The sequence below is a fragment of the Schistocerca americana genome, chromosome 4 (genome assembly GCF_021461395.2).
Source record: "Schistocerca americana isolate TAMUIC-IGC-003095 chromosome 4, iqSchAmer2.1, whole genome shotgun sequence".
NCBI classification, from domain to species: Eukaryota; Metazoa; Arthropoda; class Insecta; order Orthoptera; family Acrididae; genus Schistocerca; species Schistocerca americana.
In genome coordinates this window covers 538,809,293-538,827,712 of record NC_060122.1, presented here as the reverse complement: position 1 = coordinate 538,827,712, position 18,420 = coordinate 538,809,293, and the positions used below count along the sequence as shown (strand labels likewise).

General features: G+C 37.9%; 1 protein-coding gene across 1 annotated transcript in view; it reads left to right on the top strand.

Annotated features, from left to right (window-relative positions):
* The window catches only part of LOC124612665 (calcium-binding mitochondrial carrier protein SCaMC-2), a 243,834-nt gene that overhangs the window by 215,757 nt on the left and 9,657 nt on the right, over positions 1-18,420 (top strand). The window contains exons 6-8 of the mRNA XM_047140989.1: positions 72-329; positions 425-592; positions 14,816-14,963. Of these exons, the coding sequence (XP_046996945.1) occupies positions 72-329; positions 425-592; positions 14,816-14,963 (574 nt within the window). The remainder of the gene's footprint in view (positions 1-71; positions 330-424; positions 593-14,815; positions 14,964-18,420) is intronic.

Here is an 18,420-nt window from a genome sequence, read left to right as displayed (position 1 = left end):
AATGCCTTATTGTTTCTGTACTGGAGAGCTACATCCCAACATTAAGTGCAAACATTTATGTTCTGTTGCAGGTCCACGGATCGAAACAAACAAGCATGAGGTCATGCTTAAACCATCTCTTTAAGGAAGGTGGTTTTTGGAGCTTTTGGAGAGGTAATGGGATAAATGTTGTTAAGATTGCTCCAGAATCTGCTATTAAGTTCATGGCTTATGAACAGTGTAAAAGACTAATCCGAGGAAATAATACTCGTGAACTTTCGATCTATGAAAGATTTGTAGCTGGATCTCTTGCAGGTGGCATAAGCCAGACTGCAATATACCCACTAGAGGTAAAGTGTTCATGATATTATTTCTATGTTTTTTGCTTTTGAATTATGGAGTCGTGTAATGTATTTGTTATTTTAACTTTTGTCAATTTTTGCAGGTGCTGAAAACAAGATTAGCTTTACGTAAAACTGGCCAATATAAAGGAATAGCAGACGCGGCCAAAAAGATATACAAGAAAGAAGGACTAAGGAGCTTCTACAGAGGCTATGTTCCTAACTTACTAGGAATTATTCCATATGCAGGAATCGACCTTGCTGTGTATGAGGTAGGTAATCATGACATGTTTATCTTATACTAGTTACCTTTTAATCTTGTAATTAAAAGGGACCATTGATGGTGGTGGTGGTGGTGGTGGTGGTGGTGGTGGTGGTGGTGGTGGTTGTTGTTGTTATTTTATCATTGTTAGTAGCAACAGTAGTGCACAGTCTAATACGTACAGTTCTGAACTCCTGCTTGTGTTTTTACCCACTGTGGCAGTGGCAAGCTGCTAAATGGCTGCAAGTTAATTGAATGGTTGGATGTGGCACCTGGTAAATGCAGATAACATTGTTTGTTAGTTTGTGTAATGGTTCTTACAAACTGACTTGCTTGTGTAGTATAGTAGATTTTAGGAACACAAAGTGACACCACATTGGTGCCCCCCCCCCTCCTCGGCCTAATGGTACTTGAGGTAACCAGGTTTGAAAAAACTAATAAAAAGCAATGATGAAGATGATTATTAGCAGAAGCATCAGCCACATAAAGGAGGGACTGACATTAATACCAATTGAAGCAAAATTGCAGCTGTATTATTAATCGTGAAACCAAATTTCTGTCCACTTACCAACATGAACTTTTCATTTACATTTAAAATGAAAGCTTCAGCCAGGTACCCCACCATTGCTTCATTCCTTTTAAGAATATGAGAACATAAAGATTAGTTACACTGCTTTTTTTTCTTTTGTGACAATGTGATATTATTTAAAATTTTTTTGTTTAAAGTGACATACTGCACTATTGTATTTTTTTATTTATTTTTCAGTTCAGTTACTTTATTACGGTGATCACCTTGTCATATTTACTTCAGTTTCATCATATCAACTTCTGCTTTCTTCTGACATTCTTTCTTCATATGTGTATTTTTTGCGCAGAAATAATTACTACTGTATCCTTGTGCATTGTAATCAGTGTCATATAAAATTTTTCACAAAAATCTGCCATTACTTGGAACTGCCCGAGCCCAAGGACATTACTACTGATGGAAGTGATCAAGAGTCATAATTTTGACGGCACGCTTTCAAATACGTCAAGCAGCCTTACCTGCATGATCTTGTAAACATAAGCAATTTAACTAGTAGTTGATAGTATTTTTGTGAAATTCATGCAGGAATGTGTGTTAGTATGTATTGTAAGGCATGTGGGAAATGTTTTGTCCGCATATTATTCAAAAAAAATTTAAAAGTTGGGCTCTAGGCTTATTTTTTGTTTACGTTTTTGATGTAGTAAAAATTTGAATTAATAGACTCTTGAAAATAGCATCCATATATCCTGTGGAAGCCTATTTACGAATTTCCAATAACTGTTTTGTATTCCAGTCAACTGCAACTGTTGAAAGGCATGATATTAGGAAGAACATTTTTTGCAGCTAGTAAAATTGTTGTTTATTAAAGCACAAGTGGTTTTGCGGCTTGAAGCCGCATCATCGAATAAAATCTACGTCGTAAAAAGCCAAGTACAGTGTCATCACATTTTGCGGATATTAAAATTAGCAAAGTAATGTGAAAAATATACTAACAGTGTTAAAAGGTTTAGGTATACCCATCCCTCGTAGTCAATTTACTATTCAGAGAATATTGTCAGTACTATGGTGAGCAAAAGGTAAAGATGATGTTATCCATTCTATAAGATTTGAATGCCTTTAAAAAGAAAATTATGGTGAGTGTAAGCTAGAAGTTTTTGAAAAGGGGCCAGACTACCGATAAAGGATTGTCACTGCGAACATGATTAGTCATGGCACACGCAAATTACAACGTGGAAAGAATTGGGTGGCAGTGTCTTACCTGTATGACAGCAGGGCAGATCAGTGCAGGCAGCCAGTTAGTCACTCTTCATAGTTTTTGCCTTGTTCTGCACTGAGCTGCCTTGCTGTCCTACTGGCCACCTGATTTTTTCCACATTGTAATTTGTGTATGCCACAACTAATCATGTTAGCAGTGACAATTCTTTATCGTCAATCCGGCCTCTTTTTTAAAAAAAGTGTATGTCCGCCCACTATAAAATATTGTCTTTCTTCTTTCTAGATGCAGGAAAATTTTCAAAGAATGGGGCAATTACTCTTTACCTTTCGCTCGCCATAGTATTGACGACATTCTCTGAATAGTAAATTTTGACTAGGGGCGATGGGTATGTATATGGTCTTTTAACTTTGTGGGTATATTTTAGACATTCCTTTACTAATTTTAATACCTGCAAAATGTGGTGACACTTTACTTTGCTTTTTACCACATAGGTTCACCTGATGATGTGGCTTAAAATCTCGAAAATGATAATGTTTTAATAAACATCAATTTTACAAGTTGTAAATGCAGTTCTTCCTAACATTGTGCCTTTCAATAACTAGCGTTAAGAATAAAGGAATATACTAAACATCAATCCCACAGGGGCCATGTAGGCAAGATGTGTTTCATTCCAGGATAACTGAGGGGGGGCTGATTTTATTGCTGCTTAATTCAAATGTATATAGAGGTAGTGTACTTTCATTTTAGTTAAACGAATTTGCACAAATCTTAGCGTGTTTGCATATAGATTTAATTTCTGCAAATGGGGGTTTCAGTTTATCCTGGGAATATGTTTACTTGTTCTTGCTACAACTGCTAAAGAAGTTGAGTGAGAAGTGTTTGACATTATGTATGATTGTAAACAGTTCAAATGAGAAACTAGTTGTATATTTCTTTTCACTCGTGTGACTATAGTTGTGTTGGAATTAGGGAAATAAAGGGGGGATTTTCAGTGATTATTTAAGGTACTCACTAAAGATGGAAAGATAGTGGAACAGCAAGGTAAGGTGCCTACCCTTCAGGCTGAATTAGATGTACACTTACACCTGCAACCACATATACTTTACAAACAACTGTGAAATGTGTGGCAGAGGGATTGTGTCCTAAGAACTTAAGAGTATAGGATTAGAACGCACAAATGTTTTGTAATCACTCTACTCCACAACCATTCTAGTTAAGATTTTTATGATTTTCCTACCCTAAATAAACTGAAATGGTTGCTACCACACTTCCTGCACCAAAATCCATGCCATCATCTTTGTGTCTCAAAGAATCCCAAAATATGGCCAGCTGTAAATTTCGGCGCACAATGAACTTATGCAGACACTCACACAAAAGCCATCTTAGAATGAGATTCTTGTACCGAAAGTGATCTGCAGATAACTTAGATGCAATTTAAGCAGAGGACATTGTATCTTCCTCACTGATATTCATGAGTTTTGTTCCACTTTAAACTGCAATAGCCTTGTCATTTACCTATGATATTTGCATGAAAGGGACCTGTTAAGGCTGAGATATGTATAGTATCAGTATCACATAATTTCATATGTCCATCTCATTGTGAACATAGATGGAGGCATGGGGTGTCACCAGCCTAGAAACTCCACTCATGATGGGAATGAATCTTCACACTTCAATTCCACCAGTACCTCATGATCTTTCATAGAACCCAGAGAAATTCTGATCGTATGTAAAGTCTGTCAGTGGTACCAAAGTTGGTGTCCAGTCCATAGTGAATGAGACAGGAACTAAAATTGAGAGTAGCAAAGTCAAAGCTGAACTGCTTAACTGTTCTAAATGTTCCTTTACAAAGGAAAACCCAGCAAACTGCCTTAGTTTAATCCTTGTACCAGTCAAAAGATGAATGAAGTAAGTATTGGGTCAGTGGTGGTGAGAAACGGCTGAAATTGTTAAAACTGAATAAAGCTCCAGGCCTCAATAGAATCCCTGTCAGATTCCATACTGAATTTACAACTGTGTTAGCCCTTCTTCTAACTCGAACCCATTGTAAAACCCTTGAACAAAAAACAGTGCCCATTCGTGGAACAGGGCACAGGTCTCACTCGTCTACAAGTAGGGTAGTATAAGTAATCCACAAAACAACTGTCCAGTATTTCTGACATTGAAACTTCCTGGCAGATTAAAACTGTGTGCTGGACTGAGACTCGAACTGGACCTTTGCCTCATACAAGCAGATGCCCTACCGACTGAACTACCCAGGCATGACTTACAACCCGTCTTCACAGCTTCAGCTCTGCCAGTACCTCATCTCCTACCTTCCAAACTTGGCAGAAGTTCTCAGAATTCTGGTTGAGGGGTGTAATGGGTGGGATAGTAGCTTCACATTCAGGAGGCTGTGGGTTCGCATCTTGCCAGGTGTGGTAAATTTTTTGAGAGTTTCTGTGAGATTCCTGACATTGATTTGTTGTATAATCTTAGAAAGTATTCTGAGCTCAAAGATAATGAGGTGTCTTGAACTGTGTCGACCAGCAAGGATTTCGAAAACATCAATCGTATGAAACCCATTCACACTTTTCTCACCTTACATACTGAAAACTTTGGATCAAGGTAATCATGTAGATGCAGTATTTCTTGATTTCCAAAAAGCATATGACTCAGTACCACACCTATGCTTGTCAAAAGTACAGTCGTATGGGGTATTAACCCTTTTAACTGCTCTGGACGTGTTAACACACGTGCCTTAGTACCTGTCCCTGTGTGCTCTGAATGTGTTTACGTGCGCCACCAGTCCTTCTACCTGGTACTCTGAACGTGTCTATGCATATGCACGTTCAGAGTACCAGGTAGGACAGATGGTGCGCGTAAACATGTTCAGAGCACACAGGGACAGGTAAAAAGGCACACGTGTTAACATGTGCAGAGCAGTTAAAGGGTCAAGGTAAATTTGTGACTGAATTGAGGACTTTTTGGCAGGGAGGACACAGCATGTTATCTTGGATGGCTAGTCATAGTCAGGTGAAGAAGTAACTTCGGGTGTGTCCCAGGGAAGTGTGTTGGAACCCTTGCTGTTCACATTGTATGTTAATGACCTTGCAGACAATATTAATAGTAATCTCATGGTATTTGTGGATGATTCAGTTATCTATAATGAAGTACTATCTGAAAAAAGCTGCATAAATATTTGGTCACATCTTCATAAGATTTAAAGTAGTGTAGGGATTTGCAACTTGCTCTAAATGTTCAGAAATGTAAAATTTTGTACTTCACAGAACAAAAAAGAAAAAGAAAAATGTAGTATCCTATGAGTATAATATCAATGAGTCACAGTTGTAATGGGCCAACTTATACAAATACCTGGTGGTAACACTTCATATGGATTTGAAATGAAGTGATAACATAGATTCAGTCATGGGTAAAGCAGGTGCTAGTCTTTGGTTTATTGGTAGAATTACTTGGAAAGTGCAATCTGTCTACATAGAAAATTGCCTAGGTCACTTGTGCGATCAGTTCTAGAATATTTCTCAAGTGTGTGGGACACATACCAAATAGGACTAACAAGAGATATTGATGTATGCAGAGAAGGGCAGCATGAATGGTCACAGGTTTAACACATGTGAGAGTTTCACTGAGAAACAGAAGGAACTCAACTAGAAGACTCTTGAAAATCGATTAAACTACCCTGAGAAAGTCTGTTAACAGTTTCAAGAACCGGCTTTAAATGATTCCCTAGGAATATACTACAATCACTAATGTGTTGCTCTCATAGGGAATGTGAGGATAAAATTAGAATAATTACAGCATGCATAGAGCCATTCAGTCAGTCATTCTTCCCAATACTCCGTACGAGGTCTGTTCAAAAAGTACCAGGACACGCGTAATTTTGGACCAATGGTGTGTTGGAGTGAAAATGGTTGGCATCCCTGCACTCGCCTGTGTTTAATGTGCAACTGCTGGAAGTTTCATTGTTGTAAGTCCATTAGTTGTTGTTCAGTCTTGTATTAACTAGAATCGTGTGCTGCATAGTTTGTGAATTTTGAGATGGGAGAGTTAGAGGAGCAATGCGTCTGCATTACATTTTGTGTGAAACTCATGAAGACCTTTGCATGTACACACCGAATGATGCAGGAAGCCTATGGTGATGAGTAGGTAAGCCATACTCTGTTACAAATGGTTGACACGGTTTAAAAATGGCCGTACAAAAGTTAAACATGACCCTCATTCAGCACGCCCTTTGACGTCCACCAATGATACTCGTGTCGGGAATTGTGTGTGGCAATCACAGACTGAATTTCTGCAAGATTGCAGAAGAAAATAACATTTCAGTTGGATCGTGTCATGAAATCCTGACACACCATCTTGTTGCATTGTGTTTTCTCCAAGTTCGTCCCATGGCTCATGAGTCAAGACAAGAAAGACCTTCACCTCACAATCTGTGACGAGCTTTTGGATTGTGCAAATGAGAATGAGGATGAGATGGTACTTAAGAGAATCATAACTGGTGATTAGACGTGGGTCTGCAGTTGTAATGCTGAGACCACAGTTTAGTCTCCACAGTGGGTCCGGAAAGGACCAAGAAAAGGTCGACAGGTTAGTTCAAAACCATGCTGATAGTTTTCTTTGACTTTGAAGAATTAGTTCATCACGAATTTATGCCACAGGACAAACCGTTAATCGGTGGTACTATTGGTATGTGCATCACGATAACCCACCCTTATATTCATCCCTGTTGGTGTGTGACTACTGCACAGTAAACGAAATCACTGTGCTGCTGTATCATTCGTACTCTCCAGACCTGGCCCCTATGGACTTTTTTTAATTTCCAAAGTCGAAACAGCATTGAAAGGACGAAGATTTGCAACGTCAGATGAGATAAAAGAACATTCAAAACTCACAGATGGTGCTTCGTGCGATACATCAAGAAGCGTACTGCTTTGGGAAGTGGAAATGGCATTGGGAGTTGTGCATCAATTGTGAGTAGAGTATTTCAAAGGAGACCATTCACAATAAGTAAAAGGTAAGCATAGAAAAAATTTATGATCTAAGGTCTGGAATTTTTGAACAGAACTCGTATGTGAATGTAACAGGAAGAAACTCTAATAACCGTTACAATGGGACTTACCCTCTGCCGTGCACCTCACAGTCGTTTGCAGTGTATAGGTGTAGATGTCTCTGCAGACACCCTCCTCCCATCAAAAAATTATGTTTATTTATTTCTCACCTCTGTGGCTAAGTGGTCAACATGGTTGACAGTTTTTCGTAGGACCCATTTTGAATTCACAGGACTTGAATGAGATGCACTAAGTCTCATGATGACAACTCTGGAGCTGCTTGAATGAAAAGTAGTAACTCGATCTAGGAAATTTGACAGCTGCCAAGAGAGTGGTGTGATGACCCCTACGCCCATCCATACAACATCCAGATGATACCATCAGCAGACGATCACACGACAGTAAGGTGGTACTGACCACCAGTATCTGTATTGTATGTGTGATGATGGAGGTCTTCTGTAATAATTGGAAAGGACATTTGATGAATAGTCTGTTTTTCAGTACCTCTCACTTAATTGTCTGTGTCAACCAGGGTAATGTCTCGATTCAGCATTTCTCTGAAGTTCCCACTTCACAATAACTCGCATGTCTGACAGATTACAGTCATTAAAATCAAACAATGGAAAATCCATGATGGAGTGTAACAATACCAGAGAAGGAAAGTTGCTACTCACCATATAGCGGAGATGCTGAGTCACGATAAGCACAACAGAAAGATTCACACAGTTACAGCTTTCAGCCATTAAGGCCTTCTTCAGCAGTATATGCACATATACACACGCGCACTCACACTCACGCAAACGCAACTTGCACACACGTCTGCAGTCTCAGAGAGCTGAAACCACACTCTCTGAGACTGCAGATGTGTGTGCAAGTTGTGTGTGTGTGTGTGTGTGTGTGTGTGTGTGTGTGTGTGTGTGTGTGTGTGTGTGTGTGAGGTCTAATGGCTGATAGCTATAATTATGCGAATCTTTTTGTTGTGCCTATCGCGACTCAGCATCTCCACTATATGGTGAGTAGCAACTTTACTTCTCTGGTATGATTAAAGTCCTTAGAAGTTTAAGATAAGTTGTGTGAATCATTGGGCATGTAGAAACAGGCCCTATTCAAACATGGTCTGTTTTCTGTACTTGTGTCTAGAGGCATTGCTTGATTCCATACAAAATAAGTTAAGTCAGGTATTAAGAATCTGTGGGCCTTTGCATGTTCTAGTACCTGTTACTACTTCCAACTTCTTGTTTCCCTTGTCTCCCTTTAATCTGTACAGACATTTTCTTGGAAATGAGGTACAATCAACTGCAAATTGTGATTCACATTGGAACAAATTATGCCTGTCCTATGGGCTCTGAGGTTGTACTTCGATCATTCTAGTGACTGGCAGAGAAGGGTGAGAACAACAGCTGAGCTTAAGGAATTTCGCCGAAGATCACAATCTACAGCATTGCTCTCCAGAACTGACTGTAGTCCACAGATTGCAAGTCAGTTCAAAGGTTTCAAACAGAGACTTCAAAGATTCTGTAATAAGCTGGGCTGTGACTTCCTCAACTTACACCATAGGGTTCAGACCTGTAGGCCACCTGTTAAATGGATCAGGGGTGCACAACACATCAGAGGCTATTATCGAGTTAAGTAACTGTAAATCGGATGCACACAAGGTTTGTTTTAGAATAGGTGACTCTCCATCCAGTTCCGATAGTGGTAGCTGTTATGAGACCCTGTAGTGTTAGTGTAAAATCCAAAGAATTGACCTCCTGCCAAACACACACACACACACACACACACATACACACACACACACACATACAGGGTGTTACAAAAAGGTACGGCCAAACTTTCAGGAAACATTCCTCACACACAAATAAAGAAAACATGTTATGTGGACATGTGTTAGAGCTCATTTTAGTTTCGTCCACCTACGCTCAATGGAGCACGTTATCATGATTTCATACAGGATACTCTACCTGTGCTGCTAGAACATGTGCCTTTACAAGTACGACACGTGGTTCATGCACGATTGAGCTCCTGCACATTTCAGTCGAAGTGTTCGTACGCTTCTCAACAACAGATTCGGTGACCGATGGATTGGTAGAGGCAGACCAATTCCATGGCTTCCACGCTCTCCTGACCTCAACCCTCTTGACTTTCATTTATGGGGGCATTTGAAAGCTCTTGTCTATGCAATCCCGGTACCAAATGTAGAGACTCTTCGTACTCGTATTGTGGATGGCTGTGATACAATACGCCATTCTCCAGGGCTGCATCAGCGCATCAGGGATTCCATGCGACGGAGGGTGTATGCATGTATCCTCGCTAACGGAGGACATTTTGAACATTTCCTGTAACAAAGTGTTTGAAGTCACGCTGGTACGTTCCGTTGCTGTGTGTTTCCATTCCATGATTAATGTGATTTGAAGAGAAGTAATAAAATAAGCTCTAACGTGGAAAGTAAGCGTTTCCGGACACATGTCCACATAACATATTTTCTTTCTTTGTGTGTGAGGAAGTGATCCTGCCAAAAGTATTTACAACAAAGTCTCAGTAAGCTGTCTAAATCCTGAACCTGACAATAGTGAAATTTTTGGGGTAAAATTAAGTTTGTATTTGTCACAGTAGATAGGGAACTGAACAACCTGGAGGTAGAAATTGAAGTGTGTGCAGATTATTTGAACAATGTGCAGTATGGATAAGGTGCAGTATCAACTTAAAACTGAGTTCTTCTATTGACCATAAGACCCCTATGTGTAACTGAACAATTTAGAGTAAACTTCAGCTAACTAATACCAGTTTTCTCCAATCATACTGTCACAACTGTAGTGTACTTTAATCATCCAACAAGTGAAAGGGATGATTACAGTTTTGTAAGTGGTGGGTGTGACAAGATATTGTGCAAAAAAAATACTAAATGCTTTCTCTGAAAATTATTTGAAACATTTAAATATTATGGTTGTAGGGTCTTCGCAGCATGCATTACCTATTGACAAAAGTTTAATATGTGGCTTGGAATTCCACCAGTGCCATCCTGAATACTTCTCCCTCGAGCAATTGTGATTTTAAAAAAAAACTATAAACCCACTGGGATTTCACCCCAGTCCCACCACCAGCAACAAACTTGGTTTGCACTTTGCAATTTTCTGTTGAAACTGGAATGGATTCAGAAGTCCATTTGTCAAGTCTTCTTGTTGTGAATTTCAGTTGTTTGATATTTCATTCCTCGTTGTGTGTTTTAAATAATTTAAATTATATTGAGGTAATCAAAATTCTATAGAAAAAATTACACACAAGCATAGTATGTCACCACACTCATTCAACTTAGTTGACAAGCCATTATTTCTTACATTTAATTTTTGGTGCTGAATTTCTTTGCCTTCTGTGGGTGGTTTCCAGTAATTTCCACTGTGCAGTTTTGCTGCCATAATGCTGTGTATTACTTATTATAGAGTAAAAATTAATGATATGAATATAATAATGATATTCCACATGGGAAAAATATATCTAAAAACAAAGATACTGTAACTTACCAAATGAAACACACACACACACGTGTGTGTGTGTGTGTGTGTGTGTGTGTGTGTGTGTGTGTGTGTGTGTGTGTGTGTGTGTGTGTGTGTGTGCATACCTGTCCTTTTTTCCCCCTAAGGTAAGTCTTTCCGCTCCCGGGATTGGAATGACTCTTTACCCTCTCCCTTAAAACCCACGTCCTTTCGTCTTTCCCTCTCCTTCTCTCCTTCCCTCTTTCCTGATGAAGCAACCGTGGGTTGCGAAAGCTTGAAATTTGTGTGTGTGTTTGTGTGTTTTTTGTCTCTATCAACATACCAACGCTTTCGTTTGCTAAGTTACAGCATCTGTGTTTTTAGATATATTTATTATAGGGTAATACTGATAATAATCAAATTTCTTGCATGGTGACTTGCTAGAAATTTAATCGCATATTCAGATTACAGAATTTTCTGCTTGGTTAGATATTTATTTGCCGATTTCTCTTCAGTATTATTTCACATTGCTCCAAATTATGTATCGGATTATAAAGGTGATAGATTGAGCACAACTGTCCACAGTCTATATTGCGCATCTATCTGAGGTGCCCTAATCAAGACCGTATCAATCACAGACCAATATTCACTGTTAAACAGATGACACTTTTCTTTTATTGTTCATATTTTATCTGACATTTCAAGCCATATCCTATGTAGCACTTAATCCCTTCGCTGCTGTCTGTGTATATACCTATCCTGCTACACCATTCCCCAGGAGCTGCAGATGTGTGTGTGCGCCGCTTGGGTTTTCCTACAGTGCTATGGCTGTCTTTATGCGTCCTGAGCTGCCGACCTCTCATTGCTGCAGACAAATTACTTCCAAATGTCAATGAATAAAAAATTTTAGAGTATTTATCACACAATGTATGTGCCTCATTGCATGCTGTTGTTAAAAAAACCTTGTTTAAGTATCTTGAATATTTTATAAGATACAATGATTGCCATGACCACATGAATAAGTATTTCGTATGGACCAGAACACCATCTCTTAGCACAACCACTAGTATTTGGCGAGCAGTTTAGCCATAATAAAAACCCTCAGCACAGAATGCAGAGGGCATTTCTGTAGCAGTGAAAGGATTAATGGTTAATGGTCTGGCTTACAGAAATCTCACGCTATGGGAGAGCAATGTATGCTCATATTGACTACTTCACTGAGACATCATTATTAACTACTAACCAATCTTATTTTCCTCACTTTTGTGATATTGGTATACATTTTCCAGATTTTATTACAAAAAATGTACACAGAAATACATGTGCTGAACTAGAAAAAACTGTGCCACTTTGCAGCAATAGCCTGGATTGGACCCTTAGACAATATTTATTGTAACATCACGTGAATAGTTCTGCTATTGTGAACAGTGTGTCTTTGCTTGTCACATTTATTAAAGAGCTTGGCCTTTGGTAGGATCTTGATATGAGTATGATATAATGAACAAAACTGAAAGACTTTCATGTCTGTTTATTTCTGCCTTTCATTTTGAAACACACGCTGTCAGTGGCTATTGCTCTTCATTCTTCGATCCTCCTAGGGACTTCTGAGGAAAATGACCCAAAGTTTTACACAACAACTCGGTCAATCCATGCAAACAAAAAATTAGCTCCAAAGTTTCCACAAATAGTGATTATCCAGTTAAGTTTGCATAACTGTATTAACCTCTCTAGCTCCTTTATGAAGCTTAAGATACTTCCTGTTGGTGGCCTGTAAATTGCCGGTATTACAAGCATGTATTTTTCCTGATTTACTATTACGCTACAGTACTCAAAGATCTTTTCAACGCTGTATTCAGTGACCTGGAGGGTTTGGAGTTTCTACATCTTTTGCATGTAGAGACATTCCCGCTTCTTTCTTGCTGATTCTAAGGTAGTATAATATTAGCTTGTATCCACCAAGATGAATCTGTTCAATTTCTGTGACTTCCATATGATGGCCTGATATGCACAAGAAGTCTGCCAACATTCCATTCCATCCCTTCATTTTCTGGTATTATGGGGACATGCAAACTTCGCCCTTTTGATTGACGCTTCTAATGTTTTGATGGAAGATACTAAATGCATGTACTTTTAATGTCCATGGCTTTGTTCAAGCCACATTATTTTGTTCTGCTAGTAGCTGTTTCAACTGTAATTATATTTATTCTGCAATTCATGTCTTTTGGATGAATTTACCGTTAAGAGTGGTCTGCAGAATGCATTTAGAATCACTGGTGTGAGGAGGATACTGTTTGGCCAGACTGGATTCTTTTGTCAGTTAGCTGTGCAAATAGCCTCCTAACCAGAAGCATTGCTGTGCAAACCGTGCCATGTGTGGTACAGTTTAGTGAGGGGTGATGCGTCAATTCCTACTGTTCTGTGATATGCTTTTCCAAGATCCTCCCCCAGAGTGCCTAAACCACAGGTAACATCGTTAAACACTACATTTGGCTTAAAAATACTAGCAAACTGATGATCACTTCCCAGATACTTTCCTACAGGATCTGACATTCCCCTCCTATGACTGCTACACAACAACAAAACCAAATTAGTCATTGTACATTTTTTTTACAACACTTAGCGTCTACTTTTACCTTCTGTACTGAAGGACTGCTATTTAACTTCCTGTGTTGTGTCAGTCATTTTGTTTTTAGTCTGCAAAGCATTGCAGCTACTGGTGACAGCTACACTGATCTATAAGACTGGAACCTCTCCTGGATGCTTCCATTGAATTTATAGGCTTGAAAATAATCCAGTCTTCTAGTCTAGCCCAAATGATACTACTGCAAATATTGGATCAGGTATGTGGACGATAATGCCATGCTTGCAGACTTAAACAGCTCATCATTTAAATACATTCTTCGAGCAAATAAATTCTCAAAACCTTAAAGTAATAAACTGAGAGAGGTGATGTAGTGCTAAGACACTAGACTCATATTTGAGAGGATAGCAATTCAAATCCCCATTTGGCCATGTACATGCAGGTTTTTGTATAAGTTGTTTAAGGCAAATGTAATGAAGATTGTTTGCAAGAGCCTGGCTGATTTATTTTTCCCATTCTGGAATTATGCTCAAACTCTAAAGACCTTATTGTCAATGTGTTAAACCCTAACGTGCAGTCAAAAAAATAGTAAATCTGAGGTTTTTGCTTCCAACACCTGTTGCAGACTTTCAAACACATCACTTGCTACAGTTCTTACTAAATTGACAAGATTCTAGACAAAAAGAAATAGTCATAAATTATATTCCTTGTATGTATTGGAGAATGCAAATCAGCTAGTAGTGGCAAAAAGATGTCATCCCATATGTGGACAAATTTCAGAGTCTAGCCAACTAGAAGGTTAATTTCCACGTTGTCAGTTTTTAGGTGGTTGCTTTGTATTGTCCTAGTGTACAGTTGTGGCATATAAGGCCACGCATTTTGAGTCCCTGGTATGGCCTCTCTGTACAGATGGAGAACATTTTCGTGCTTTTCTGTTATTCAACAATTAAAACTTAAGTGGATGTAATGATGGAACAGATTTCTCACTAATGATTAATACAGCAATTCTATCTCCGTACTGTGCTGTAATGCCCTGTGAGTCACTTGGTGACCTGAATCCTGATTATCATGTATTCTACAGATTTCACAAACTTTCGGCCAGATCTTCTGGAAATGAAATCGTATGATTCTAAGTTCAAAAATTGTGCATTAATCTTTGTTTGTCAGTCAGCTGTGGAATGGTTTTTCCTAGTTTCTGATAGATAAATATTTATTTTAGGAAACTTCATACTTTTTGAAGTTGAGTTGAGTTGATAATTGTTTTGGAAAACTGTAAATGTTCGTAAACCACACCTGTAGTAAAGAAATATGCCAGATAGGTTTCTTAGGTGTGTTTGAAGCAATACTATTAGAAAATGGTTATAATGGCTGTCGTTGTTCTGCTTGTTCCAGACACTCAAGAACACATACCTTCGCAAGCACAATGACGGGTCAACGCCAAGTGTCCTACTACTTCTAACTTGTGGGACTATATCTAGTACGTGTGGGCAGGTTTGCAGTTATCCACTGGCACTTGTTAGGACAAGGTTACAAGCACAAGGTAAGAAATTTTAATACTGTATTTCAGCTACAGTAAGCTGTAAAGTCTAACAAAGCAGTATGTTTTGGTGTGTCTTGTGGGTAACAAGTTCCTTGGTTGTATTGCAGTCTGATAATGTATTATTTGTACAGTATATTGATCTTCACTTTGTCTACTTACTTCCCTTGATAATTACATTTTAGTTGTAGCATAGATGAACGGCACGTATTACACATTAGTTAATAGTTTGAAGACCTTGAATTTAGGATTCATTAACATGGGGAGCTACAAACACTACATTGATTTCAAACCTAATCTAAAATGCAATTTCCAGAGAGCCATGTAACACTGATCTATAGGCTGTGATTATGCTGACAATTTCATGACAGAAAAATTACCAAAGGCAGGAGAGCCTTCTTCTTTCAAGAATTTTTCAGGAAGCTTACTGCTACTGAAAAACATAGTTCATTTGTAGGGGAAAGTGTAGATGCATCGCAACACAAATGCCTGCAAAGTGCTAAATAAGTATGTTCACTGATAAGAGTTAAAAATGTACTGTGTCTTCGCAGAAGCATCAAAAAGCTTTTGAGACAACAAAGAATCTCTCTCTACATTCCAGAGGAATCAACTTACGAACACCAAATACTTAAAGAGAGTTAAAATAAGTTAAAAGATTATCTCTGCTTGGAATTTTCATTTTATTACATAGGTGCATACATTCATCAAAACAAAGTAACATAAATTCTTACATTAATGAGTTGCAACCACACAAAGTAACATAAATTCGTACATTAATGAGTTGCAACCCCCAGTAAAGCCAAAAGAAATACATGAAAATAGTGGCATAGCCTCTTAGCTGCCACCCTTCTGGACTTCACCCCATTCCTCTTTTTGTTCTGCCCATCCACATTTTGTTTTTTGTGTCTTTTCTCAATTTTTGTATTTTAATTGCGCTATACTCTTACTAAATGGCTGATATCTGAAAGAAAAGCCAAATAGATATTGTAATGTATGCAATTCCTTTTGTTGTCATTTCTTCTCCTTCTCCTTAAAGGTTCACAGTCAACTTTGTCAAATACGCTTCCTTTACTACAGGTGTGTGGTTCTGAATCACACTTTTTGCAATATTTGTTACCCTTTGGCAAGAAAATGGAAGCTGTTCTGGAATTTCAAAATGAACTAAATTTTACTGTGAAAAAGGAAAAACAGTGGTCAGTATGTGTATACACACTAATGCCATTCCCAGTGCAGACCCACCCCCCCCCCCCTTAAATTAATTAATTATCCCTTCCTGTAAGTAATCTGAAACCGATTGAGGAAGTCTTTAAAGATTTATTGCTAGCATCTCTATCTATCTCTCTCCTTCAAATTGTATTCCTCTTAGAAGCCAAGACAGTAGGGAAAACCTCTACACATTACACCAAGCATACTAAATCCATTTTCCTGCAAGCACCTACGTCGTGCCAGAAGTGCAATAGAAATCAAACTTTGTTTCTTTTTATGCATTCTGTTGCAGTTGCTTTTGACATATACTTTGCATAGGATAACATTGAGTGAAATATTGATGCTGACAGCTGAATGTATGCAAAACTGTAGATTACTATGGCTGTAGCCCAATGATGCAACTAGTGAACTGTTTTGAGAAATGTAGGATGGTTCAACTAATGTAGGTTTGTGATAGTGGCATCTTATAACAGTTGTTGGCATGCAGTTTTACTTTATGCAAGATATGTGTCAAGATCAACTTGCAAAAGAATGGTTATTAATTGAATTCTGGTAAAGAATATTAGTTTTGTTTGGATAGTTTCATGTTGCATGGATAACTTGCATGATAAATTGTAATGATCTGAAACGAGTCATTTTTACTTTTACAACTAATTTGTAAATATGGATCCATGTCAAACATTTATATAGTTGTTGTAATTCCTACCCACCACATTCTACACATTACAATAACAGATATTCTTCTACAAAAGAGAAATAGTCAAAGAGAAACTTTTTTCTTTTTTTTTCCGAATATTAGTTTGCTATCTGTCAGACATTTTGTATTACTGGGAAGGTGATCAGAAATTTGTTGCACCATTGGAAATACCTTTTTGTGCTAAAGACTACTGTAATGTGGGGTAATGAATACTATATTTTCTTCTGGTATTGTAATTAAACACATAATTATTCCTTTTGAACTGCAGTGGATAATTTACAGCAAATTCCACGAGGGAATAAATTACTGTGAAGCAGTAGACAAAATGCCTGACTCCTTGAACAGATGTCTAATTGATGATCATGAGTTAGCATCCCATATTCTTCTTACAGCACATTCTAAACAGTGAAGAACTTTATTAAAGATGAGTTACCCCAGAACATTATTCCATATGACATTGACTGAAAATATGCACAATGTCTACTTACTGATTTCTCTCTCCCCAAGATTTGCTATGAATCAAAGTGTAAATGAGGCTGAAGTAAGTTGTATGAGAATTTCCAAAATGTGGCTTTTCCCGTTTAAATTCCCATCAATATATACACCTAAGAATTTTGAGGTTTCCATCCAGTTTATTATTTCCTTGCCATGTGTTACATTTATTATTGGTGTTACAATTTCTTCTGTTGCTGTATGTATGTTCAGATAAAATACCTAACTCTGCTTGTTGTTTATTAGTAGGAAGATCATATACATACATGGTAGACCTGAGGCGAGCCTTTGGGAACTCCATACGTGAATTCTTGTTAGCATCTCTCACATGATTTACATAAAAAATCTTGTATGTGTGTGAGAGAGAGGGGGGAGGGGAGAAGAAATATTAATGTAATATTTTGGTAATATTATTCATCTTCACAAAAATTACAAGAGGTAACTGCAGCAAATACTGATAAATACAAATTGATGGTAGGCAATTAAAACCTTGTAATGCCATCTGCCTGTGAAACCCTCATCATTTCAGTAACCAGGAACTGTGTTGTCAAAGAGAAATTTGAAAGCACATGGATTTCTCTAATTTGTCAATAACTGGGCTTCTGCTATATAGTTACACATGTAGCAACATTATCTGTATTGCTTTGTATATTCTTTAAGAAACTGTCCATGCTAATCCTCTAAAATTTAACAGAATAATTAAGAGGTTCTCACTGGCTACCATTGAAATAGTTTACAAATATATATTTAAGGATTTAGGAATAACAGCAAATATTAAAAAATATATGTAGTTCACAGTTACACATTTCAGGATTTAAGCACAAAGCTAATAGATTAAAATTCTGAAAATGAGGAATTCAGTGATGCTAAAAGGAGAACTATAAAAGTGGGATTATAATTAAAATAGGTATGCTTAATCAGAGTTCAGCATCTAGTGAATGAAGCCAACTGATAGCAGAGGTAGCAGCTTTAATAAAGTCCTTGGACAATCCTGTGTACTTGTTTCTGACAATATGCTGATTGGTTTGTTCTTGGGCTCCACTGTGCAGACTGGAGAGTTTGAGA